Source organism: Anguilla rostrata, chromosome 5 (genome assembly GCF_018555375.3).
Source record: "Anguilla rostrata isolate EN2019 chromosome 5, ASM1855537v3, whole genome shotgun sequence".
Taxonomy (NCBI): domain Eukaryota; kingdom Metazoa; phylum Chordata; class Actinopteri; order Anguilliformes; family Anguillidae; genus Anguilla; species Anguilla rostrata.
Genome location: NC_057937.1, coordinates 20,401,397 through 20,427,864, shown reverse-complemented (window position 1 = coordinate 20,427,864; position 26,468 = coordinate 20,401,397). Strand labels below are relative to the sequence as shown.

General features: G+C 49.2%; 1 protein-coding gene across 4 annotated transcripts in view; it reads right to left on the bottom strand.

The window, feature by feature from the left end:
* The window catches only part of LOC135254963 (leucine-rich repeat-containing protein 28-like), a 37,040-nt gene extending 10,951 nt beyond the window's left edge, over window positions 1-26,089 (bottom strand). For 3 of the 4 annotated variants that reach the window (XR_010330005.1, XM_064335598.1, XM_064335597.1), the window contains exons 1-8: window positions 25,970-26,089; window positions 24,645-24,879; window positions 23,523-23,563; window positions 21,175-21,212; window positions 20,587-20,724; window positions 6,033-6,239; window positions 1,365-1,467; window positions 664-839 (exon numbers count right to left, since the gene is read on the bottom strand). Coding sequence is in view for 3 of the 4 variants with exons in the window: in XM_064335598.1 (XP_064191668.1) it covers window positions 664-839; window positions 1,365-1,467; window positions 6,033-6,239; window positions 20,587-20,724; window positions 21,175-21,212; window positions 23,523-23,563; window positions 24,645-24,812 (871 nt within the window). In the remaining variant the exon portion in view is untranslated. Of the gene's footprint in view, window positions 1-663; window positions 840-1,364; window positions 1,468-6,032; window positions 6,240-20,586; window positions 20,725-21,174; window positions 21,213-23,522; window positions 23,564-23,819; window positions 23,948-24,644; window positions 24,880-25,969 lie in introns of those variants that run through there. The other variant, XM_064335599.1, reaches the window with a different exon arrangement.
* Between the last annotated feature and the right edge of the window lie 379 nt (window positions 26,090-26,468).

Below are 26,468 nucleotides of genomic sequence, written 5' to 3'. Positions count from 1 at the left end.
CGTGTCCGGCAGGACTATCCTGGTGACAGCAGGGCTATGGCAGTACAGCGGATGTGATTAAGGCAGGTAAGTGGGTGTGTTTAAGGCAAGTAAGTTCCTGTGTTTAAGGCAGGTAGGTGGGTGAATTTAAGGCAGGTAAGTGCGTGTGTTTAAGGCAGGTAAGTGGGTGTGTTTAAGGCAGGTAAGTGGGTGTGTTTAAGGCAGGTAAGTGCGTGTATTTAAGGCAGGTAAGTGGGTGTGTTTAAGGCAGGTATGTGGGTGTGTTTAAGGCAGGTAAGTGTGTGTATTTAAGGCAGGTAAGTGGGTGAGTTTAACGCAGGTAAACAGGTGTGTTTAAGGCAGGTAAGCGGGTGTGTTTATTGAAGGTAAGCGGATGTGTTTAAGACAGGTAAGTGGGTGTGTTTAATTCAGGTAAACAGGTGTGTTTAAGGCAAGTAAGTGCCTGTGTTTAAGGCAGGTAAGTGGGTGTGTTTAAGGCAAGTAAGCAGGTGTGTTTATTGAAGGTAAGTGGGTGTGTTTAAGACAGGTAAACAGGTGTGTTTAAGACACGTAAGTGGGTGTGGTTAAGGCAAGTAGGCGGGTGTGTTTACTGAAGGTAAGTGGGTGTGTTTAAGACAGGTAAACAGGTGTGTTTAAGGCAGGTAAGAGGCTGTGGTCTCTCACCTTTGAGCAGAGGGCTGTACATGCAGTGCAGTGCTCTCATAGCCAGCTCCTCCAGGGGCATGACCCTCTCCGTTTCCACGCCGATGGACTTCACCTCTGCCGGCATGGGCACGCTCACTTCCTCCAGCGCCACAGAGAGCAGCTTCGTGTCGGACACCTGCCCCGACAGCCCACACCTGCAGAGGACAGACAGGGCGGAGCCAAACCCCAATCAACCCTCCGACAGCACGGCCACCCTCGGCCAGCAGCCACAGTGCTGCTCATCTACAGCACTTACAGATCATTACAGACACACATCGTACAAAGCATGCTTACTACAGGCTTCTGAAGAGGCACAAACACTTAAGAAAATGCAAGTCTAACGAATAAACAGCACGCCACACTGAAGTTCAAGTTTCAGGATGGAGGGATTTAGGATGGAGGAAAAATGGAGGGTGCAGGGCAGAAGCAGAGCTAGCAGGGTATAAAGTACACAGCTTAAGGAGACATCGCTGGGAGGAGGGTGGAGGGTGAGGAGTTCAGGGCTAGACCACAGGGTGGAGGGCTTAGTGAGAGGCAGAGGAAGTGGATAGAGGGACAAAAAGAGAGGCAGAGGAAAGAAAGGTGTGGGTGAGAGATGGAGAGGGGAGAGAAAAGGAGACATTGAGAAAGGAGAAAAAAGAGGGGAAGGATAAAGGAGAGGAGGAGAGGCAGCCTCGTACCCGCTGCATCCGATCACCTTGTTGTACAGGAAGGACGGGAGGCCCTTCAAGTGAACGTTGTTGTCGACAAAGACAAACTGCAGCTCCCGGGAGCGCCCCAGATCTGCAAGAGACACCCCCACAATCAGTCACCCCTACATCTCTGAGAGGGACACCCCAACAATCAGTCACCCCTGCATCTCTGCAAGAGACACCCCCACAATCAGTCACCCCTACATCTCTGAGAGGGACACCCCAACAATCAGTCACCCCTGCTTCTCTGCAAGAGACACCCCCACAATCAGTCACCCCTGCATCTCTGAGAGGGACACCCCAACAATCAGTCACCCCTGCATCTCTGAGAGGGACACCCCGACAATCAGTCACCCCTGCATCTCTGAGAGGGACACCCCAACAATCAGTCACCCCTGCATCTCTTAGAGGGACACCCCGACAATCAGTCACCCCTGCATCTCAGAGAGGGACACCCCCACAATCAGTCACCCCTGCATCTCTGAGAGCAACACCCCAACAATCAGTCACTCCTGCATCTCAGAGAGGGACACCCCAACAATCAGTCACCCCTGCATCTCAGAGAGGGACACCCCAACAATCAGTCACCCCTGCCCTGCACTGACTGCAGGAGGTCCAGCTCCGCCCCCAGGCACATTAACCAGGAGTCTGACACAAGCTGTTGCACCTGAACGTGTGTTAATACAGATTACATACACTCTATGAACTGTCTTTGGGTTTTTTTTTGCAGAAGGGTGGAGGGAACCTCACCCTGATGGTGCTTCCACATGGCACAGGCCCAAAAGAAGTGCCACTCAGTCTCCCCCGTCCCCCTCTCCCCCTGTCCCCCGTCCAGCTGTCCCCGCCCTTGTCTGTTCACTGCACTGAATTTTCTCCTTGCCGTCACTGCAGACACACTCTATTCACCGAGGGAGTCGGTCTGCCCTTGAAGCCCACTGAGAGGGGCTGGGGGGGCGGGGGAGGGGTCTATCCTGCGGTGGCTGGGGTCCTTTGAAGATGCAGACGCCGGGCTGGGCGGGGCCCGGCCGACCTGTTTGAGCTGCGGGGGGCGTGGCAGCATTTGAGGAGCGGGGCTTCAGCTGGCGCGGAGCAAGGCAGGTAACCCGTGGTTACGCTTAGGTTAACAGGGGGGCGGCCCGATGCCTCACCGCTGATAAATCACGAGCGTGACATAACACCCACACAAAGAGGCACAGAAGCCATTTCAGCAATGGAAACCTCAGCATAAAAAATTAAATAAAAGCTGTATTAAAACACGCTTTGCCCAGAAACCCGACCTGGTGCGTGAACAGTGAGTCACCCGGTCACATTTCCCCAGTGGGTCGGTAGGGGGGGGGCGGCCCGCGAGGACAGGGGCTTGATTCTACCACACGGTGTGTGTCACATCTGGATGGGGGGGGCTACGGAGGGGGGCTCCCTCACGGCTCCCTCACAAAGCCCTCTTTTCATGCGGCTACTTTCAGGAACACAGCCTCGCCTGAGACGCTTCCACGTTTCCCCTCGCCTGGATCACATGCTCCCAATCCCTCCCCACCCCCCCACCCCCCCCCGCGCCGCCCTTTTCTCATCCCCGGATCAAAGCGGACACAACCCGAAACCTGGCAACCTTGAGCAAACGACGCCCCCCCCGGGCCCTTGCATCACGCCATTAGCATATGCCCTCCACATGGCTGCGCTCTGCGCTCGTGACCGTTTGAAGCCGGAGTTCAAAAGAGGCCCGCGTGGATTCGTCCGTGCGACGTGGAAACGAACGCCTCCTGCCCCTGCCCCACCCCCCAACCCCCCAACCCCCGTCACCCACCGAAAGAAGAAAAATAAACATCCGCCAAAATTTCTTTTCCGCGCACAGAAAAGGTTTCCGCACGTGTTAAACATCGGCGCCCTATTCGCTCGTCCTTTTTGTACAGGTCCCAGCCGTCGGACGCTGGGGTTCTGGTCCACCTTTTTCCCCTCCCTCCTGTTTTCCACTTCCCAGACGACCGTTCAGACGAGGGTTCGCTCGGCCTGATGGGAAACGGAAGCGGGTGCCAGGGAAATGCCGACGAAGGTCTTGAGGGGAACGGAAGCATGTTTTTGTGGGACGAAAGTGCGGAACCTGGACCTCCTTCCGTCCCCCCGCAGGATGGACGATCGGGCGCGACGTGCGAGACGTAGCAGGCTGTGATCAGCCCCGCGCCCGCGACTGGGTTTATTTAATGCAGTGCCTGAGTTTTTTTCAGCGCAGACGTAACTATGCAGTGCGAAGGTGAAGGCGTGGGGAACGGGTCGTAGAGGAGAAACAAAATTAAGAAGCGGAAAGGACATAGAGGTCCACGCCACATCGGTACCACATCTAGTCATCTTAAAACAAATCATCCATTTCTTTTTGGGGGGGAGGGGGGTTCACTGCATCCCTTCACCCCCCCCTCCCCCCACAAAAAGACATTTCAAGATGCTAGCTAGGAGCAACCAGTTGATTGTGTACTTTACCTTGGTACTGCATAACATAGCAGCTACTAATGTAGTACTGGTCTCAACATCACCCCAAATCAGTGTCTGGAGGTTTTCAGTGTGTTTCCTCACTTGATTAACTGGGCTCACTCATTGGCTTGACGGATATCACACCTTGTTTCCAAGGGCTAAATTTCCTGTTGGTTGAAAGGAAACCGCAAAAACCTGCAAACCTGTGACCCTCTTGGACTAGTTTGAGATTCCAGATCTCCACCTCCACCTCCATGGGCCTGAGCAATCCACTGCTATCTTCCTCTGTACCCCAGCCATCTGAGTATGTGCATCACTGTTCCCTATGACCTCACAGCAGCAATGCCTCTCCATATTCCTTGGCTTTGGGAAGGTCTGCCAGATGAGACATTAAACCAAGGTCCTAACCCACTGTGGTCATTAAGAATGCCATGGCACTTAAAAGTAAGGGGCTCCATCAGTGTCCTGGTTAAATTACAAACCAGTGTACAAAATCATCTGCCAATTCAACCGGCTCCACGAATGACCAACTGCAAGCCCCGCCCATGCTTGGTTGCTGCTGCTACGTGGATCAAGCCTTCTGAAAAATGGCCAGAGTCATTCAATTTAGCAAGCTACCACAAGAAATAAGGCAGGGCTTGAGATCAGTCAATTCTACTCTGATGTGAGGTCAGTGCAATGGGCCAACTGCTGCACTGCCCTTTACTGTAAACCTCTCTGACGCTAAATATGCCATGTGAAGTCAATCAACCATCATTGCTGTCCTAATCACCATGATCAAGATCATCATGACCATCTTCATCATCTTCAAAAGCTTCAAAGCTGTATGTGAACGCTAGTGAATTTCCAGGGCCGGTGATAAAACTGTTCCTCGTGCTTTGGAACCATTCTCTCCACTGAGGAAGGGTAACTCTCCAAGCAGCCCTCACCCCTGCATAAGAGGTAGGCCTCGAATTATTCCAAAATAAAAGGAACCGGTGCCCAACATATTGCAGCAATTTCAGCGCGGAGGCCCTGAGCAGAGGCAACAATACAGGATTATTCTCTTCCCGCCCCCGTTGTCTGAACTCCTGGCCCGAAAATACGCCGAATCATCAACGTGGAAAAAATATTTTCGGAAAATGTAACACCGGAGCCAGTCTGCTGAATCGTTTTCCAGCCAGATCAGGCAACTTAACGGCACCTCAAAAAAGAAAAGAGAAAAAAAAGCTTGGACTCTGGTTGGGTCCGCCTCCCTCTCGCTCCACCGCCTTTTCCAGCCACCCCCGTGCTCTCGGAACCAGGCGACGGCCGCTTGTTTTATCTTCCGCCCCATTGGCCATCTTCCTGCCTGCTGTCTGAGAGCCACGATCTGCTGTCTTCCCTGGCACTCCGCCTCCAAAGGTGCAGAATTAACTCCAAATGTCTGGCTGGGTGTCAGCGATAGAACAGACCTCAGGGGTTTCGCAAAATGTTTTTTTTTAGGCAGTGGAGGGGTATTGAGCCCGAGCTCTGATCTTATCTTATCTTATCAAACAGTTTCCCAAGGAGAAAACATAAATACGTTAATAAAACAAACGCATCTGTCCTATTGAAAGTCGTCTGTGAGAAAACCAAAATAAGCAGTGAGCCAGAGGAGAGAAAGAGAAAGAGAGAGAGAAACCAGATCAGATTAACCTGCGCTCATTAGGCTGTAATGAGAATGAGAATGAGGATGGGGGAAGGGGTCGTGGTCACCCCGGATGTCAGTGGCCCTGATTTTGGGAGCTCTGCACCCCCAGCTCACCCCTTCACAGACAGACAGCACACATTTCCCTAGCCCAGTGTCCCCAGATGACCTGTAGTTCCTACCGTCCTCCTCAACCAATCGCCTCTCCCACACCCCCAAATCACCTGGCCAACTCCTCCCCTCCCCTGTGGCTCACTCCCCCAGCGGCAGTGCCCCTCCCCTCCCCTGTCACTCACTCACCCCGAGGCAGTGCCCCTCCCCTCCCCTGTCACTCACTCACCCAGAGGCAGTGTTCCTCCCCTCCCCTGGGGCTCAATCACCCAGGGGCAGTGCCCCTCCCCACCCCTGTCACTCACTCACCCAGAGGCAATGCCCCTCCCCTCTCCTGTTACTCACTCACTCACCCAGAGGCAGTGCCCCTCCCCTCTCCTGTTACTCACTCACTCACCCAGAGGCAGTGCCCCTCCCCTCCCCTGTGGCTCACTCACCCAGGGGCAGGGAGGCCAGGCTGTTGGCGGCCATGCTCAGCTCGTTGAGGCTGTGTAGCTGGGTGAGCTGCCGGGGCAGGCAGCGCAGGCAGTTGCGGTCGGCGGTGAGGCACTGCAGGGACAGGCACTGGTGCAGCCGCGCCGGCAGCGTGCTCAGCATGTTCATCGACACGTCCAGAGTCTCCAGCTCCCGCAGGTCCCCTATCTCTGTGTGCGTGCACGCAGAAACGCAGAAACACACACACGCACGCACACACACGTACACACGCACGCATGCACAACACACACACACATGCACACACACACACACACGTACACACACACGCACGCGCGCACACGCACGCACACACGCACACACAAACACACACACACACATGCACACACACACGCACGCGCGCACATGCACACACAACACACACACACACATGCACGCGCACACACGCGCACACACACATGCACACACATGCACACACACACACACACACACGTACACACACACACGCACGTACGCACGCACAACACACACACACACATGCACACACACACACACACATGTACGTACACACACACATGCACGCATGCACAACACACACACACATGCATGCACACACACACACACACACACGTACACACACACACACACACGCGCGCACACACACACAAACACACACACACGCACACGTACACACAAAGTCAGTCTTTACGTCAGTGACCTCCCATCCACACATACAAACCAATGTCAAATTTGAAATACTTTAGTCCTTCATTCAGGAAAAAAAAACAGTCTCATCATATGCATTTTTGATAGTAACATTCTCAATACATTCGACAAAAATTTGAAAACATTCCGGCAGTTAATATAGGCAGACAAGCGGATTGGCTGACACATAAGACAACAACACAGCACATTTTTGTTATGTGGATGATAGAGGCACTGCCCCCGAGTGCTGCCCCGATGCCTAGCGCATTCACCGGGCCAATGAGAAACAGCCCCGACAGAGCACTAACGAGGAACAGCATTAACGAGACCTGGCACACAGCATCGCTAACAAAGAGCTGACAAGACACAGAACCAAAGAGCTCAAAAGGAACAGAATTTACAGCAATCTAATGAGAAACAGGATTAACTAAGCAAAAAGGAACAGCATTAAACTAAGAGCAAACAAGGAACAGCATTAACTAAGAGCAACAAGGAACAGCATCAATCAAGATCAAACAATGAACAGCATTAACAAACAGTAAACAAGGAATAGAATTAACTAAAAATGAACAAGGAACAGCATTAACAAAGACCTGACAAAGAACATAATTAACAAGGAATAGCAGTAACTAAGAGCGAACAAGGAACAGCACTAAGAGCTGACAAAGAACATCATTAACAAAGAGCTGACAAAGAACATAATTAACAACTTAATTAACATCAACTTAAAGCAAACAAGGAACAGTATTAACTTACAGCGAAAAAGGAATAGCAGTAACTAAGAGCGAACAAGGAACAGCATTAACGAAGAGGTGGCAAAGAATATTATTAACAAGGAACAGCATTAACTTAGAGAGAACAAGGAACAGCACTAACGAAGAGGTGGCAAAGAATATCATCAACAAGGAACAGCATTAACTTAGAGCGAACAAGGAATAGCAGTAACTTAGAGCAAACAAGGAACAGCATTAAGAGCTGACAAAGAACATCATTAACAAAGAGCTGACAAAGAACATCATTAACAAGGAACAGCATTAACTTAAAGCAAACAAGGAACAGCATTAAGAGCTGACAAAGAACATCATTAACAAAGAGCTGACAAAGAACATCATTAACAAGGAACAGCATTAACTTAAAGCAAACAAGGAACAGCATTAACTTAGAGCGAAAAAGAAACAGCACTGACTAAGAGGTGGCAAAGAATATCATTAACAAGGAACAGTGTTAACTTTGAGCGAACAAGGAACAGCGTTAACTGAGAAGTGGGAAAGAATATCATTAACACGGAACAGCATTAACTAAGATCGAATAAGGAACAGCACTAACTAAGATCGAATAAGGAACAACATTAACTAAGAGTGAATAAGGAATACCATTAACTAAGATCGAGTAAGGAACAACATTAACTAAGAGTGAATATACCATTAACTAAGATCGAGTAAGGAACAACATTAACTAAGTGAATAAGCATTAACAGCATTACTAAAGAATGACATTAACAGCTGGCACAGAACATGATGAGCAACGGCAGTACAGACAATGCTTTTTTTTTTAGGAATAGCTACTTTTCCTGTAGTTTTTAACATATTTTTTCAGTTGTAGTGTATCTTTTGATTAGCCTGGAAAGTTTTTGATTACAATGAAAGATATTTCAGATATTTACAGAGGTTTCTGACAGCCTGCCAGAGTAGGGGCGTGGTTTCGGGGCCGGCTGCAGGCGGGGGAGCAGGGGGGGGAGGGGCTAAACTGGCCTGCTGCCACAGCTGTAGGCAATCTGATAATGAGTACTAATCTCTATCTGCTCTGCCTGCAGTGAGATCAGCGCTGGAGTAAGGAGACGCACACAGGGATGTTGGCAGGAAGAGACTGCTGGACTCAGAACCCTTGTGTTTCTTGTTTTGTGCTCTGCGTGTCGTGGCCTCGTTATGTCTTGTGTAAATAAACCTGCGCGAGACAATTCCAAGCCAATGTCGTTCACCCACTGCCAAGAACCTGTTACAGTGGTTTAAAGCAAACCATACACATTAGGTTACTCCAAAGCAGCTTGTAACGTGACATTATATTTCCAGAGGCTGTGCAAATGGCTCCAACCAAAAAGATTACAACGTTAACAGAGATCCAACAAGGAAGAGCATTAACATAAATTTTACGAGGAACAGCATTAACAGATATAACGAGAAACAGCATCAACTAACAGCTGATGAGGAGCAGTATTAAAAGAGCTGGCCTGATGGGGTGCTGGAGACTACAGCAGTGGAGAGGGGCACATGTGCACTCCTCAACCAGGGCCAAGATCAGCCCAAAAACACCACACTGCCTGGGCATCCTGTGTGTGTGTGTGCGTGTGTGTGAGAGAGAGAGAGAGAGACCTGTGTCATGCTCTTTTTTTACAGAAAGGCAGCCGATGCTGGATGTCAGAGGGAGGAAAGTGCAAATTAAGTTTCCTGTCACCTTGATGGCAACCTTCTTGTTATATGAAAAAGTGGAAAGTGAGAGAAAGAACAAAAGTGTGTGAGAACACGTGAGAGAGAGAGAGAGAGAAATGGAGAAGTAAGGAGGGAGAGGAGTCAGAACAAAGCCAGTGAGGTAGCAAAGCAAGGACTAAAGTCTGCCTCTGTGAGAGTGCAGCAGGCTCTCCATCACCCTCTACTGTTCAGAACACCACACTTACTCACCTGAGTCTACTTGCAGTTCTAGACCAGAGCAGGTTTCACTTTGCATTGGACACACAATGGCTTCTGTCTATTATTTAATTCATCAGCAATCAGGGAGGACGAGAGAACGCTCTGCTTTCCTCCCATTCTGTTGTTCAAATGCAATGACAAATGTATTTCACATTAACGCATTTCTCCTCTGACACAATCCAGAGAAAAACATTCCGCTTGAAAAGTGCCGATACCCAGGCTCCGGGCCAAAAAATTAACGAGAACTATTTTTCACAAAGGAACAGCAGGCTAATTAAATATTAATACTGAATAATTTGGCTGCAATAGATCAGCCTTCTAAATCAAACAGCTAGGGGCCTCAATCAACCCAGGACATCCGTACGGCCACCTCAGGTTCCCCCGCTATGAAATACTGTGCAGCCTCCTCAGCAAAACAAACTGAAGGCACCATTCAGCTTTCCTAAGAACCAAGTGTGCCGAGTCACTTAGCCTTTTAAGCTGTGGCTCAGCGGCCAGGGCCCATTCCAGACAGAACTAATCAATCCAGCCACGCACATTAGAAGCTGAGGGGCATTTGTACGCTTGTTCACACTGAAGAATACATTTCTTTGTATTTATGAAATGGAGTGGCTTGTGGCTCGTGGCTCTGGCAGAGGTAAAGACAGCTCCAGGATTAAGACCGGGTCCCAGTGGGGGGAAAATGGTTCTGGTGGCACCGCGAGCGGCTCGATTCCCGCCACTCAACTCCAGAATCTCACGCTAATGCCAGCGGAGGACAGAAACAGAGACATGGGGGGGGAGAGAGAGAGAGAGAAACAGACGCAAAGCCCTGGAGAGAAAGGAGAGAGAGGGGAAGGGATAAAGCTAGACAGAAAGGGGAAAAGAGGGGAAAAGACAGAAAGAGAATGAGAAAGAAAGAGATAGAGAGAGAGCTAGAGTGAGAAAAACAGGAGGAGAGGGAGAAGGAAAAGAGAAAGGGGGAAGAAAGAGCTTCAGAAAAAAGAGAGGAGAAAAGCTACAGAGAGAAACAGCAAGAGCAGGCAGGGAAAAGACTAGGAGAAAAGGGGAAAGAGCTAGAGAAAGAGGGAATGAGGGAAGGGTGAGAAGATCTTTCCAGGAAGCCCTTGGAGGGCTGGGCAGTGAAAGCGGGGATAATTTGAAGGTCATCTGAAGGGCGGCTTGGCGGCTCAGCTGGGAAGCCTCTCCGGCGCTCGAGGGCTGCGAGACTGGCTGGGGGTGCGCTGCCGCGGCAACGCAGCCTAGGCACTCCTCATCAATCTCGCTGCATCCGCCGAGAGCCTCCTCTGACCCACATAGCAGCCGGCAGCACCTGTGCTAGGCTATGCTCGCTGAGTCGCTGCTAAAGCAGCACTGCACTCACCATTACAAAGCGCTATGCTCACCGCTACATCAGCGCTACATTTGTTAGCTATGCTCACTGCTAAATCAGCACTGCACTCACCATTACAAAGCACTATGCTCACCACTATACCAGCGCTACATTTGTTAGCTACGCTCACTGCTAAATCAGCACTGCACTCACCATTACAAAGCACTATGCTCACCGCTACATCAGCGCTACATTTGTTAGCTATGCTCACTGCTAAATCAGCACTGCACTCACCATTACAAAGCACTATGCTCACCACTATACCAGCGCTACACTTGTTAGCTATGCTCACTGCTAAATCAGCACTGCGATCTCCATTGAAAAGCACTATTCTCACCGCTACACCAGCGATACATTCATTCAACCCTCCCTGCTGTGCCAAGCTACGCTCATTACTACATCAATGCTACACTAGGCTATGCACGCTACCACACCAGGACTACGCTCAGCAATATGGTCACCTTTCCACTATGCAGCCACAAAAATGCTACACTGCACAGTTAACCAGCACTATATGATCACTGCTATGTTAGACTACGCTCACCAATAAGTTAAGCTTCACTTGCCAATACTCCAGTGTTATAGTCACCTTATACTGAGTGGCTATAAAACTGCTATACTGCAAACCAATATCCACTGCTACAACAGCAATACGGTCACCACTTTGCTAAGCTAGCCCGACCCCTACACTAAGCTTCACTCACTGCTACATTCTCCACTTACTGCTACTGCTCTATGCTCATGATTATATGCCACAGAATTTGGGGTCTGGGCACACCAGCTGATATTTAGCCTTTTGGGAACTCTGAAATCACTGTCTTTGTTACCCTCAGCCACTTTCTGTTTGTTCGATAATAGACATGCAGTTGCCTGCTGTCGAGGCTCAGTTCTTCTCCCATGAATGCATCTGTTCCTCTGTCACGAGTGAAGCATGAACATACTTGTTAACCAGTAGTGTGAAGCATGTGACAAATGAGTAGGTGTGCATTTGACAATTACTGTAGGAATGAAACTAGAGAGTAACACCAGAGCAAAACTTCTGCTTGGGGTAAGGCAGGGCTGCCCAACTCTGTTCCTGGAGATCTACCGCCCTGCAGGTTTTCATTTCAACCCTAATTTGGCACACCTGATTATACTAATTAGCAGCTTGATGAGCTCACTAGCTGCTCAATGAGGTGTGCTTTGTTTGGGTAGGAGTGAAAACCTACTGGACAGTAGATCTCCAGAAACGGGGTTTGGCAGCCCTGGTTTAAGGTTTGTGTCCAGACAAGTGTGGGTAAGAAGGGCCTGACCGGGCAGAAGATGGCCTCCATGTCAGTCATGCACTGCCATTTCTCCGCCATCCCTTGTCCTAATCCCGGGTCATAGACGGCACATGTTTTTACCTTCAACCGCTGCCTCCGGTGATCACTAAAGCAACCGAGCATGGAGCGCAAGCCACCGTCGGCAGAGGAGGAAACGGGAAAGAAATGGAGGATAAATGAGTCTCTTTACAGGCCGAGATTCCAGAACATTCCTACAGCCAGCCCGGCAAAACAAATAGGGCGAGGTCTGCCCTCCTTATGGCACTGTGGAAGTCAGGCTTTTTTTCAGGTGTAACTGAGTCTTTAGTTCAATAAACTGTGAATTCCTCGGCCCTGAAATAAGACCTGGAGAGCCCTGCACATTCTCCTGTGGTTAACGAACGAGACGGCAGAAACGCTCTCCAGAAAGAGTGGAGAGTTGTCGGGATTAGATGGCCCCGGCCAGATCTCCACGACACCACAGCCACTTCCACGCAATCCCAGCATTCCTTTGGAGATTCCAGGAGAGACCAGCAACGTAAGTAAAAAACACAACGTATGCTCTACCCGTACCAGAATAGACTGGTTTGTTGAGCCTCAGTGCAGGCCGGGAGCCCTAAAGCCCTAGGCAACATTGTCAAGGCAAACAAAACCAACACGTGTCCCCACTCAACGTTTAAATTGGCCATCACAAGCCAGGAGCGACCAAAACACGGTTACTGATTTAAGACGCCATTGTGTCTCCGTAAATCACAGACAATATCCACCAGAGAGCTCTGGCTAATCTTGGGAGTTTGGCCGATGGAATCCACATGGTGTGAGAATTCGCCCCGGCCTCTTCACGCTCAAACGCACGGCTCGGCCTGCTTTCAGAAGGTAACCAGCACGGAGAGAAATCCACAAGTTCGCCCAAAGCCGAGAACGATCGAAACGAAAGCTGGAACGAGACGGCGTTCCCCTCCACAAACCCGCAGCTCATAGCGTCTTAGCTCTTACGCCGCTGGGACGCTTGGCGGTTTCTGAAGCGGAGCCCACTTGGCTCAAATTGTTCCTCATTTTGGGGTTGTTTTTCCTCCTCCTTCTAAATTGCTGGGCAAAAAAAACACTTCTTTTTTTTCTGTCACCTGCAAAATTGCTGGTTGCCAAAATATTTTCCTGAAATCTAAAAAAAAAAACAACTTGGAAAGCAAGTGCAACTCTTGGTAAGCCACAATACAGCTTCTTACTCCAAACCCCTGACATTGTACGTGGGTTCCTGCTGTCCCTTCCTGTTTAGGCTCGCTCCATCGTGGATTTGCAAAACAAAGCGAAAGAGGCAAAAGCATAAATGTGTAATTATCCTTTAATGGTGAAAGGTAATTTTAAAACCGTGCAACCATAACCACACAAATGCGAGGTCAGAATAAAGTATACTCCTCAGTATAGTGCTTGTATTTTTCTTTCTTTAAATGACACAACAAGAGTGCACTGGCCTCCCGTAATGTTTAAATGTTATACTTTTTCAATCGCCAGTGAAAAAAGATGCTAGTAAGACAACAGAAGGGGGGGGAAGACAAAGTCAAGATATTATGAGGTGTACCAAATTTGTATGTTGTAAATATATTAAAGGGTCTGAATTTTGAAGCTACATATTCAAAGCCTCCCACTGCTAGCAGCAAGCCTAACCAAATTCTTGCCTTCTGGTGTGAGGGGTCTGCCCGACTTCTAGGGGTGAGCTACACCAATAAACCAACAGTTACTTGTCGGAAACCATCATCTATTTTTGGTGGAACTCCAGGTGGAGGTGGCAAGTCATCCGCTAACTTGTACCATAACGCCGGCTAAAACTCACCGGACCCAGTCAGACCGCGGTCAACAAACCTCCGACCGCTGGCTCCCCCCCTCCCCCCCAGCACGCCTTAAAGAAACTGTGCGTCTGCGGTGGAGAGCAGCCAACACAAAAAACAGATCTCTTTCCTGTCCCGCGCCCACTCGGACTGCGGAACAACGCCGGCTCGTCCTGTTCCGAAAACCGCAGCGGGAACAAAGGCGAGGAAAGAGCAGTTTTTCCAGATGGTTCCACAAAGACGGCGCGACACGCTCTGCCCCAAAATCACCTCCACCGCCTTTCTCACTAAAAAAAAACCCAACTCCAGATTTTCCAAAAATATTTCTCCGAGCTTCTACGTCTATTGGCGGTAAACAGCTGGGGTGGAGTAACACCTGTTCCCCGACTGCTGTGTTACACACGCAAACACTTCAATTAGACCACAGGGGGACACTACGCTCTTCACAAAGAGGCCTCTTCATCTTCCGCGCAGCACTTGTAAAGCATTAAAATGAACGTTACGACTCATAGGCCTATAAGCCACAAACCCATTACATTTTTTCAGGACTGGCTTCAGCCATTCCAAACGTGCCTTCAGTTCGATACAAATGACAGCATTTAGGAGACAAATTCAAAACACAGCGCTGCACCACAGCTCTTTCTGGGTGTTCTGTTCTCCGTTTTATCCTTCTGTTCCCCTCAAAGAAGATTGAAATTTTTGCTTTTTTCCAAACTCAGGTTAAAAATAAGTTTCAATTTTAATTAGGTTTTCCAAGCAAAAACCAACACCGCAATTTACATTCTCACTTACAATCACCCACAGAGGTGCTGCCAAATAGTGTTGAATGATATCATGATCCCAGACTCAAGTGAAACACAGAGTTTTCAGAAGGAACAGCAGAGAAAGGTAAAGTATAGTGTAGTTGTTTGTTTACATCAAATCCTGCGGTTGCAGGCTTGATTTCTGCATAGGGCCCAGTGGCTTAAAGTGCACAACCAAAGCTGACTTTTTTTGGAATTTCATGCCAATTTGATTCTTCATGATTTAAGAAGCCCAATCAGGACCAGATTTTCTTTCTTTTTTTTTTACAGTCATGAGCATCAGCAATGTAGCCTTGGTGGATATATTTTACCGTGGTCCGATACACGGGTGAACCAGCAGTGTTGTACACAGCAGGTTAGTAGACAGGGGAATTGGGTTAGAGCAGGGCTGCCCAACCCTTTTCAAGGAGATCTACCATCCTGTAGGTTTTCACTCCGACCCTAACAAAGCACGCCACATTCGACAGTTAGGCTGGATTCACACCAGATCAGCTTGCAGCAGGGTTGTGCGGCAAAAGCGGCAGTCTTCTCATTCATTTTAGGCTGCGGCAGTGGGGACCGCATGGGGTGCCGGAAAAAACGCAGCGGCCTGTGGCAAGAAAGTTGAACCAGAATCTACTTTTGCCGGAACGCAACCCAACGTCACGCTGCAGTGGCCAATCACGTAAGTTGTTTACCATGTAGCATTCCGCTGTTTGCCGAGCAACTGTCAGATGAATTACTGACGCGATTCATTTCCTAAGATTTGATTTTATAATCGTCATCGTGATTTGACATTGCCGGGTAATGGGACGAGTACCGAAACAATAATTACTAGGTAAATATCAATTCCGAACGTCGGAATTAAGCTGTATAAAAGATTTGCTATTTAGCAGTTCTTGCATGTTAGTTCATTGTACCTAGCACTATGGAGTTCATGGACCAAACAATGATACTCTCACAGTTGTGTCCTCGCTTGGTTTATTTCGTGTACCCAGCTTCGACGTCTGCGTGTGGCTGGCTGTCTACGTTGCAAAATAACGATAGCTTCCTTCGGTTTGCGTTTTTGTCGTTTTTTTTTTTTTGAGATAGCGGACAGGAAATGGAGAGGGGGCGGGGTTAAAGTTCACAACACAACGTCACACAAATGGGCCATGTAGTGACACGCCCACACCGCCGCACAACCCTGCGGCAAGGTGCCGCGTCGCCTGACCTGGTGTGAATGCAGCCTTAGAGATCGCAATGAGCTGCTAAATTAGTTGAATCAGGTGTGCCAAATTAGGGTTGAAATGAAAACCAACAGGATGGTAGATCTCCAGGAACAGGGCAGGGCAGCCCTGGGTAAGCCCAACAAAAAAAAAAATCAGCGCTCACACCAGTCCTCCAGAAACGCCTATGTCCTGAGAAACGGACTCAGGCCCTTATCAGCCGGCCCGTGCTATTTGTGGAATTCCTGGGGTCCGTTATACAGGAAGCGCTCTGGGTTTTCAGGACGTGCGGCAGCGGGCCTGGGGGGGCAGGGGAACGCGGCGTGGCGCAGCTGGCAGAGGGCGAATGTTTGGCGCCTGGGCTCACACAGGAACTGGCCCCTGCACGCGGAAACAGAAACTGAAACGCACAACCTCGTGGAAAGAAAACCGCAGCGAGCGCGCAACACGCAACTTATTTACCTTCCGCAAACACCCCGTCAGGGGGGGTGGGAAGGGGGCCAGAATGCAAGAGACGCACTTCGGCGAAATATTTCAGTAACGCGGCAGAAAGTTACGGGCGAGGCCGGGCAGGTTTTCCGCACGGCGATGATTCAGAACGGAAACGCGCGCTCGATGCTTTCCGCCGCTCGGCGGCCGCGGACAAATAACAGCACGAGGCAAAGCGCTTAATCACAAAAGCTGCGTCACAGCCCGGTTTGAACCGCCAGAATGTCTGCCCGTGTGCTCTAAAAGCTGTCGACAGAAGAAACTGGGCCACATTTTCATTTTATTAAAAACAAAAAAAATCTTAGCGTACATCTTGCAATGCAAAACCCACAAAACAGGTGACAAAAAGGCAAAGGTAAAGGTTAAAAACAAACACACGCACACGCACACAAGCAGCTGGAGAAGGACTCAAATCTTAGAATGACGCGTGAGGATCAGACAATAAAAAATGTAAAAACCTGTTGGGACTGCAAAACAAAACTCTTGCAGGCACATACAGTGCCACGGAAAATGAAATTAAATAATTAAAATGTTTTGTGCGTACTCAGGTTTCCATTGCCTAGTATCAACTTTTATCTAAATATCTGAAACCATTCAGTATGACAAACATGCAGTAAGAGAGGAAATCTGGAAGGGAGCAAATACTTTTTCAGGGCACTGTAAAGAGAGGCACTGCAGGAGCACAGCCGAGGCTAATGATGAGGCACGGTGCTAGGCTGCTAGCGTCTCTTCAGTGGGGAGGTCAAAGGGCACCAAACCAGGCTACCTGCTTCAGCTGTGCAGCCTGCGCATCTCCTTGCAGCTGCTCTGCCACCATGGGGCCCACACCAAACACAACACCTGATTTCGTAAACTACTTCTTCCTAGGGGCCAAACTTATTTTTACAGAGATGCAAATGGGCCAAACATGTTCCATGGGCTATTTTTAAAGCGACGTATGAATTCTGTGTATGCGTATAAACACACAGATGCCTTCTTAAAATACGCATTGCTGCAGTATTACTTATGACACCGGTGGGACGTATACCGACACTGAGCAGATGCTAATCGACTGGATGTAATCACAATTTGTGATTAATTCGGATAATGCTTCCTTTTCTTCTCAGTGGTCAGAGTGCCAAGAACAGAGCTGTGACGGCCAGGAATTGGCCACAGGCTTCAGTTGAATAGCCCTGGAATGCGCGCGCGCACACACACACACACACACACAAACGCACACGCATACACACACATGCACACACAGCTCCTGGTGCACAATAACCCCCGCCCCCCTACCCCCAGGCCCACGCTGGAGCCACAAACCAAAAACAAAGCCCGTCGTCGTTGGCCAGGAGGTTTTTTAACTGTGTAAGCAGGACGGCAGCACGTTGGGAGGTGAACGCGTGCGGGTCTGGGGGCTTCTGAGCAGCGAGCGCAGGCCCGAGGGCTTCTGAGCAGCGAGCGCAGGCCCGAGGGCTTCTGAGCAGCGAGCGCGGGTCTGAGGGCTTCTGAGGAGCGAGCGTGGGTCTGGGGGCTTCTGAGGAGCGAGCGCGTGTCTGAGGGCTTCTGAGCAGCGAGCGCGGGTCCGAGGGCTTCTGAGGAGCAAGCGCGTGTCTGAGGGCTTCTGAGGAGCGAGCGCGGGTCCGAGGGCTTCTGAGGAGCAAGCGCGTGTCTGAGGGCTTCTGAGGAGCGAGCGCGGGTCCGAGGGCTTCTGAGCAGCGAGCGCGGGTCCGAGGGCTTCTGAGGAGCGAGCGCGTGTCTGAGGGCTTCTGAGGAGCAAGCGCGTGTCTGAGGGCTTCTGAGGAGCAAGCGCGTGTCTGAGGGCTTCTGAGGAGCAAGCGCGTGTCTGAGGGCTTCTGAGGAGCGAGCGCGTGTCTGAGGGCTTCTGAGGAGCGAGCGCGTGTCTGAGGGCTTCTGAGCAGCGAGCGCGGGTCTGAGGGCTTCTGAGGAGCGAGCGCGTGTCTGAGGGCTTCTGAGGAGCAAGCGCGTGTCTGAGGGCTTCTGAGGAGCGAGCGCGTGTCTGAGGGCTTCTGAGCAGCGAGCGCGGGTCTGAGGGCTTCTGAGCAGCGAGCGCGTGTCTGAGGGCTTCTGAGCAGCGAGCGCGGGTCTGAGGGCTTCTGAGGAGCGAGCGCGGGTCTGAGGGCTTCTGAGGAGCAAGCGCGGGTCTGAGGGCTTCTGAGGAGCGGCGCGTGTCTGAGGGCTTCTGAGGAGCAAGCGCGTGTCTGAGGGCTTCTGAGCAGCGAGCGCGGGTCCGAGGGCTTCTGAGGAGCGAGCGCAGGCCTGAGGGCTTCTGAGGAGCGAGCGCGGGTCTGAGGGCTTCTGAGCAGCGAGCGCGGGTCTGAGGGCTTCTGAGCAGCGAGCGCAGGCCCGAGGGCTTCTGAGGAGCGAGCGCGGGTCTGAGGGCTTCTGAGGAGCGAGCGCGTGTCTGAGGGCTTCTGAGCAGCGAGCGCGGGTCTGAGGGCTTCTGAGCAGCGAGCGCGGGTCCGAGGGCTTCTGAGGAGCGAGCGCGTGTCTGAGGGCTTCTGAGGAGCAAGCGCGTGTCTGAGGGCTTCTGAGGAGCGAGCGCGTGTCTGAGGGCTTCTGAGCAGCGAGCGCGGGTCGAGGGCTTCTGAGGAGCGAGCGCGTGCCCGAGGGCTTCTGAGCAGCGAGCGCGGGCCCGAGGGCTTCTGAGCAGCGAGCGCGGGCCCGAGGGCTTCTGAGCAGCGAGCGCGGGTCCGAGTTCGGTTACTCCGGTGCCGACATTCCGAAAGCCGCTCTGTCGCCCGACGGCCACGCCCACTCGCTCGTTCACCCAAACACCCAAACCTCTCTCTCTCTCTCTCCCTGGGTCCTGCTCCAGCCCTTCCCCCCCCCCCCTCCCCCCGCGGCCTGGCTGCCTGCCTGGCATACCAGAGCCCGTTCGTTAGAGCGTATTTTTACCCGCCGTTACTAAATTAGGAAACCGCACGGCGCTCGCAGGTCCAGGCGCCTGCCAGGGGGACACGGGCCAGCCTGCCATTGGCCCGCGACCGGCCTGCCGAGGGAAGGGCCAGCGCCCGATTGGTCCCCGGAGAGGAGAAGGGCCGGCCCGCAACGGGGCCCTCTGAGGACCGCGGCCAAGAACCGCCAAGAGACAAACACACGCACACGCACACACACATCCGCGCACAAACACGAACGCAAACAAACACACACAGAAACATGCGCGCGCGCACACACCCTTTCAAAACCATGACCACAGTCAACAGGAAGAGGCATAATTACAGCGGCCCTGCAAAAAAAAAAAAAAGAGGTGTGTGCTCGCTCAAACGCACCCCTGCCCCGCGCGGCCCGGCCGCCGCTGGCCTGGGAGGCTTTAAATAGACCCCCGCGGCGTCGCCGTGGAGAATCGCCCCTCTCAGGGCCCCGCCCGCTCACATGCACAAGTTCCTGTTTGTCTGTGTGTCAGGGAGGCCAGAGAGGCACTTAACACAGGGCCGTCCAGCCCTGCTGCTGGAGATCTACTGTCCCGCGGGTTTTCACTCCCACTCCAACAAAGGACACCTCCTTTAACAGCTAGAGGTCTCCTTGAGCTGCTAATTCATAAAATCAGATGGAAATGAAAATCTACAGAACGGTAGATCTACAGGAACAGGGTTGGGCTGCCCTGACTTAAGACACTGTGCAGGAGGCTGTGTAACCATGGAGACTAGAACTACCCCTTTCTGCCTCCTTGCTTCCCTACTGCCCACCGCGAGTAAGGACAAGTAACAGGACAAGAGGGGGCAGTAGCAGCCAGTAGTCAGCAATGGGGCAGGAGGGGGAAAGTATTGGGCAGTTGGCAGTTATAATGCGGAGCAGAGGGCAGACAAGGGGCAGTAGGGAGCAGCACAGGGATAGCAATGGGGCAATTCAGCAAAAACGGGCAGGAAAGGGGTGCCCCATGTTCCATCCCGTTCCATCCATTTTCAAACTCCACGGATGAAAGGCCACAGTGTGTGCTGTTATATTGTGATATTACTCATTATCACTTGGCCTAATGAATCAATTACACCACTTTATTACACAGTTAACCCACATCACTTGACTTGGGACTGGACTGGTCAGCAGACTCTACGACACTCCATGACAATGGCTGGGGACCCCAGGAGACCCTGTGACTCTCCAGGACCAGGGTTAGGGACCCCAGCAGACCCTGCGATGCACCAGGACCAGGACTGGGGACCCGAGCAGGCCCTGTGACCCTCTAGGACCATGCGCAGGTGTGACGTACCTGGTGGGAGGAACTTGAGCTGGTTGTTGGCCAATCTGAGGTGGCGCAGGGAGCGAAGTCGGCCAATCTCGGGGCAGATAACCTGCAGGGCGTTGTCACTCAGGTCCAGGGACTGTAGCTTCGCCAGGTTTCCAATGGCTGAGGGCAGATCAGTTTCAATCAATCACTCAATCAACCCATCCATCCATCCCTCCCTGTTTTTGTATAGCACCTTTTACAAACAAGCTGTCTTCTGGTGCATCACAGTCAGTCTGGTGACTACAACAGTTTTCAGACCATGGCTTAAGAACAGCTAAATTTCACCCTAAGATCACAAATATGTGATTAGAATGTTCTTAGCTGAACATTCTAATGCTGAAGTAACTATCACAGCTGATAACTCAGAGCAACAGAGTTCTAGAACAATCACCTAAAATTTTGAAGAAAAAAAAACATTAAAAAAACAAGAAAACAACTCTTCAAAGGGTTAAGCAGGGCACAGATTCAGATTACAGGGAGCAGGTGAAGTTCAAGAGACCAAAAAACAGCATCTGGTGGATAGACTCTGGGGAATCCAGACTGGGGTGAGGGGCAAGAAGGTGAGATTACCTTCAGGAACAATGACGATGTTGTTGGAATGCAGGTACCTTAAGGAGAAAAGATGGAGGCGTTTAGTGAACTTCGCTCAGATGTAACATCTAAAACAGACCTGGGTCAAACAAGTATTTTAAATAACTCTTTACATGCAGGTCCTGAGAAAACTTCCAGTTAAATGCTACCAACCAAATCGTACAATCACATGAAAGAAAAACATCATACTTAATATTGATGAAAACAAGTGCTGCTTTTAAAACTGTCAGAAGGACACAGGAATTTTAACTGTCAAAAGGGTTAAAATATTCCAGGAAAACTTTGACTGAGATCTAATCTGAAGCCCGAATCCAACTGATCCCTATCTGCATAACACTGCTCCAGCCTCTGCAATACTGTAGGCCATTTCTTTCACTGAACTGGGAACACTGAAGTGCTGGATCAAATTGCAGGAACTGGGATTTTAAAAAGACACACCCACACTTCACACAGAAGGTGAAAATGTTGTAAAGTACTAATGAACAATTGATGACACGTGAGATTGAAAGACTGAATCATTGTCTGTCTTTATGATGTCATAACTGACTTACGGTAGCCTAATTACCCTTGAGTGTTATCATGGAAGCATTTCACTATGAATAGAATATTCTGTACTATATAAATGCAGTCCACCACTCTGATGAAGGTCTGTTGACAGTCAGCGGTTTTGAAATATGTTACTAAAAAGTAAATTCTGCAAGACACCCAGTGAAGTTCTTGCCTATCAATACCACCTCCCTTACAGAACAAATAGAATGTACGCCTGCACCACAGGCAACAGTGCACTTTCCTTCCAGATTGACAAAATCTACTACTCCATTGGAGGTACATGTTATGTCTGATTATTTGGCGACGCCTAGTGGACGGCCATGAAACTGCATGTCATTCAGCCAACTGCCCTACACTAATAGCGTAAGGATAGAGAAATTCCATAGCGTTCAGCGACACCCGTCTCCATTCATGTGCTTTTTCTTAATCACTTAAAACAATTAAACAGCATGTGCATTACATGGAACGGTAATCAGGAAGCATAAATATCAGAGAGGCTTCCATGACAACTGCAGGTGCAAAACAGTTCCACACACAAGCATCTCCCCCTCAACTCCCAAGGGTAGCACTTTCATCTCTGTAGCCAATCTTCAAGGCGAACAGTACACAATTATATCAGCTGAGCCTGCATCACATAATAAGCCTGAGTGGTTGCAGGTTCAAATGCCAGGCAGTGCAAATTTCAACCTTGAGGTACTTACTGCCCCAGAGAAATATCCAGCCGTACAAGACGACATGCAACTTGCCCCATACAAGAGTATATGACCGTTAATAAAATAATAGTAATAGCTTTGATTTCCACGGTTGACCGAAAAGAAAATAAGGTGGCACCTGACTGCACACCTGTAACCGATAGTGTGAAAGACCATTTGTTCGCAATATCGCAGCGAAGCTCATTTTGAGTGTCTCTGCGTCGATGGACCGGGGCACTATAAAACCAGGAAGGAGGAGGCCAGTGACGGGGCTGAGGATTGCGCTCCAGGCCCCCTCTCGCATCCACATTATATATGGACCCGTGGACGCTGGCAAGCAGTGAAGGGCGGAGATTCCTTTAACTAGATTTCCACTTCAGTGACGCGAGCCGTTATTAAAACATCCCCGAGGGGGGGGGGGGGGGAAGATTGCGCAAGATAAATATACGACGGCCTGTATCATCTTCGCCAGCGACGCCCCCTCCGTCCTCCGGCCTGCACCCAATGGACTACGTCCAATAAAAGATCCCCCCGTAGCGGAGGCGCTAATGGAACAATAAGTGGCGGAATTGCTTGCAAGCCATTGAGCGCCCTGCGCTGACCCCTCCCCCTCCAGAAAGGAGTTTTATGAGCAGTGCAGCTGAATGAACAGAAGTGTGTTTTATTGGGATTATTCATGGAAGTAATTACTAAATCCAGAGACTGTACACCTGAGGGACCCTGCAGATTAGGACACGCGTACCTGGCTGTACTGTACTGGTAAGGATGCAGCACAGTACAAGGTGCACTTGTTTGTGTATCTGTGACATCACAATCAAAATAGTGATTATGATGTCCCACACCTGTATTGTCTCTGTGACATCATAATCAGAAATAATCATGACAAAAATAATGATGACAACATCATCTCACACACAAACTGTGTTTCATCACTGGAACATTGTGATGTGATACATGTAGTGAGTGACATCAAAAATAAGATTTTTTTTACTTTAATAGAATAGGGGGGAAAAATACAAAACTAAGTAAAGAAGAAGGCCATAAACCCAGAATCAGCCGGAGGGCAGACACTCCCAGCGTACTCACAGCTCAATGAGGTTCGGGAGCTTCTGGGCCAGATTTTCAGGCTGTTGTGGAAGAACAGACAGAAAACAGGAAGAGATTAAACAGCAGATACCATGAGTGGGATACTGAACAATGACATGGGTTTACTGAATTCACTGCATGCACAACTATCACTACAATTCACCACAGTCAATTGTCAATCTTCCAACAGGCTGCATGTGTGATTCTCACTTATTGTATTTGTTAAATCATTAACCGTTAGGTATGTAGGTGACCTAGAAAACTCAATGCACTTTTGCAGAGACAAACTAGACGAACCATGGTTCAGGAAGCAAAGGACCATGTAGCCAATCTAGTCATTTGCACTTTCACCGACCAAAGAAAGAGAAAAAAGGAACCTGCCATACAGATCGTTGTAAAAAAGTTTTCTGCCAATTTCTTTTGCAAGGCCGACCTGAATGTCATCTCCCCATTTACAAAGACAGCTGGCATAATTTACCAAACATGAACGCAAAACATAAACTGCAGGGGAATTCCAACATCTGGCCAGTTATTTTCTTCCTCTAACCAACGTAAAGCTCTCTGACGAGGCAACAGGCTGCGCGTTATTGGCCACGGTACTAAAAACACCTGTAGCTAATTACAGGCACACCGTTTCTGAGCGCACAGCCCCCAGCAGAACAGTCTTTTCACGGCTGACTGCACTTGTCAAAGAATGAGACCAAAGCAGGGGGTTCGCTGGATGCCCACCAATTAGGATACAGACGGAATTCCTCCATGCATAAAAGAGGGAGGCTCTCTCTATTCGCTAAGTGAATATACATTGGAAAGATCGTCTTACAAAATAGTGTCTTCACTATTTTAAGTGGAAATAATTATGGTCGTTTGACGCACCTCATATTTTGTTAAAGCAACAACCTATGGCGGTTGATGCACAGAAATGAAACAAAAAATAATATTTTTTAAAAATCAGAAAACAAGTCACTCTGTGTAAATACCACACTGGCACAGCTCAGCTCAGCCATTCGGTTTGGTTGATAGAGTCAAGCTCTCAAGCACCCTTTGTTTTTACGATATTATCATCAACAACCTGCTCTTGTTTTAGGCTGGTAGGGTGGGGTAAAGTGGATTAGCGACTCCTACCAGGGTGGTTAGAGAGTTCCTCTTCATGTAGAGGCGCTCCAGAAACTGCAGGCCCTCGTCCTTCAGAAGTTCCAAAGGAAAGATATTCAGGTTCCGATAGTTCAGGAACAGGTTTTTGTGCCTCTCTTGCCTGGCCGTGCATATCGTTTCTTGTAGCTCCGACGACATGGTTTCCCTTGGTCCCTCGCCGTACGGGACTACCGTTTTAGGAATCCCATCACACCATTTTCTCTTTCTAAAAGTCATAAATTGGTGAAAAAAAGATTGCACCTATATTTATCGTTTTTCATTAACAGATTCAGACGTCAGAACTGTTTTTTGGTTTCAATTTAAATGCCTTTAGGTAAGAGGTAGTGTTTATATTAGCAAAATGTAAGCGTTTACATTTACAGTAAATTAGCGCACTGTCTGGTTAGACTGGCAATGTCACAAGTGATGGAAAAACAGACTGACAATGATTAAACTGAGAAGCCATATGCATCGTGTCTGTGGGAATGCAGTAAGCACTTGCCCAAATTGCGATTTTAAATTGAAGATGCTACGACGAGAAGCGTTAAACTACTTAGTGTTGCCTATTTCGTCAGATTATCTTGCGAGCTAGAGCTTACTCAGCTAGCAAGTTTTCTTCGTCGGCATGTTTAACACATCTCCCGAGTTGGTCTAGATCGAGGTGAATGTCTGTTATTACTAGTAAGATGCAAAGATCCAGTTGGCCTTTTGTTTACGTTAACAGTGAGTTAACACACAGCCAGCTTGCTATCGAACTGTATATAGCTAGCTAATAGTATGACACCGTAGTAGGTACATACGGTTAGATGACAAGCTTAGACCGCTAACTTAAACTTGATACGGAAACTCTTTCGCCGTGGAACGGACCTTGCTAACGGTAGGTAGATCGCTAGCGGACCGAACATGACGCTCTATGACAGGGAGGCGCGATGTGGTAGCTATCGCTAACTAGGCTTGACAGTGTTTTTGATAACCAAACTAGCTAATGTTTTGATTCAAACAGTCGTTAAAATTATTATTAGCCAGCTAACACCATGTTGTTTCACGACTGTGGGATCAATTTATGGTCACGAATGTTAGTAACCCACTGACAATCCCTAAGTTAGCCAAGCTAGCAAGCTAACGACGTTTAGCTAAGGTTAGTTGAACTTGCTTGCTTGCTATAGCGACCAAGCTAACGTTAATTCAACCTCATATTAAGCACGTTGTTTTATGGAGAAAAAGCTCATATATCTTGCAACAATAGAACGTTTGTTAAACATAGGACATCCTGTCTGTGCAGGAAGGCAAACAAATATATTTATTTTGAAACTCACCAGCCATAACCACATCACTATTTACTCATATTGATCTCCTTTCGAAAGGCTTCCAGTTGTCATTCGTCCAATAGTCACCAACCCAGGACGTCATTGGACAATGTGGGTTGTGCGTAAAACTATGACGCACAAAAACGCGACCGTGAAAGTGGTGGTTATTGTAGTTCATTAAAATAACTATGACATTTTTATATTATCGTGACTGGATTACCAAAATAAATAAACGAAAATAAAATATGCAACTTTTCTGCATTATTTACTTTTTGTAAGTAATTTTACTCAAGCTCTCGTGTTCAATTATTTTTTTAATTGAGAAAATGTAGGTCTAAATGCCATGCAATAAAATAAAAAAAATGTATTATATTGGTTAAGTAAGCACCAAAATTATATGACCACTTCAAACTTCTGAATGATAAAGTTAACGTGATCTATTTGGTGTACCATCCTTCTTTTTGCACAGCAAAATAACGAGACAGGGTGGGGTGATGAATTTTTTAAT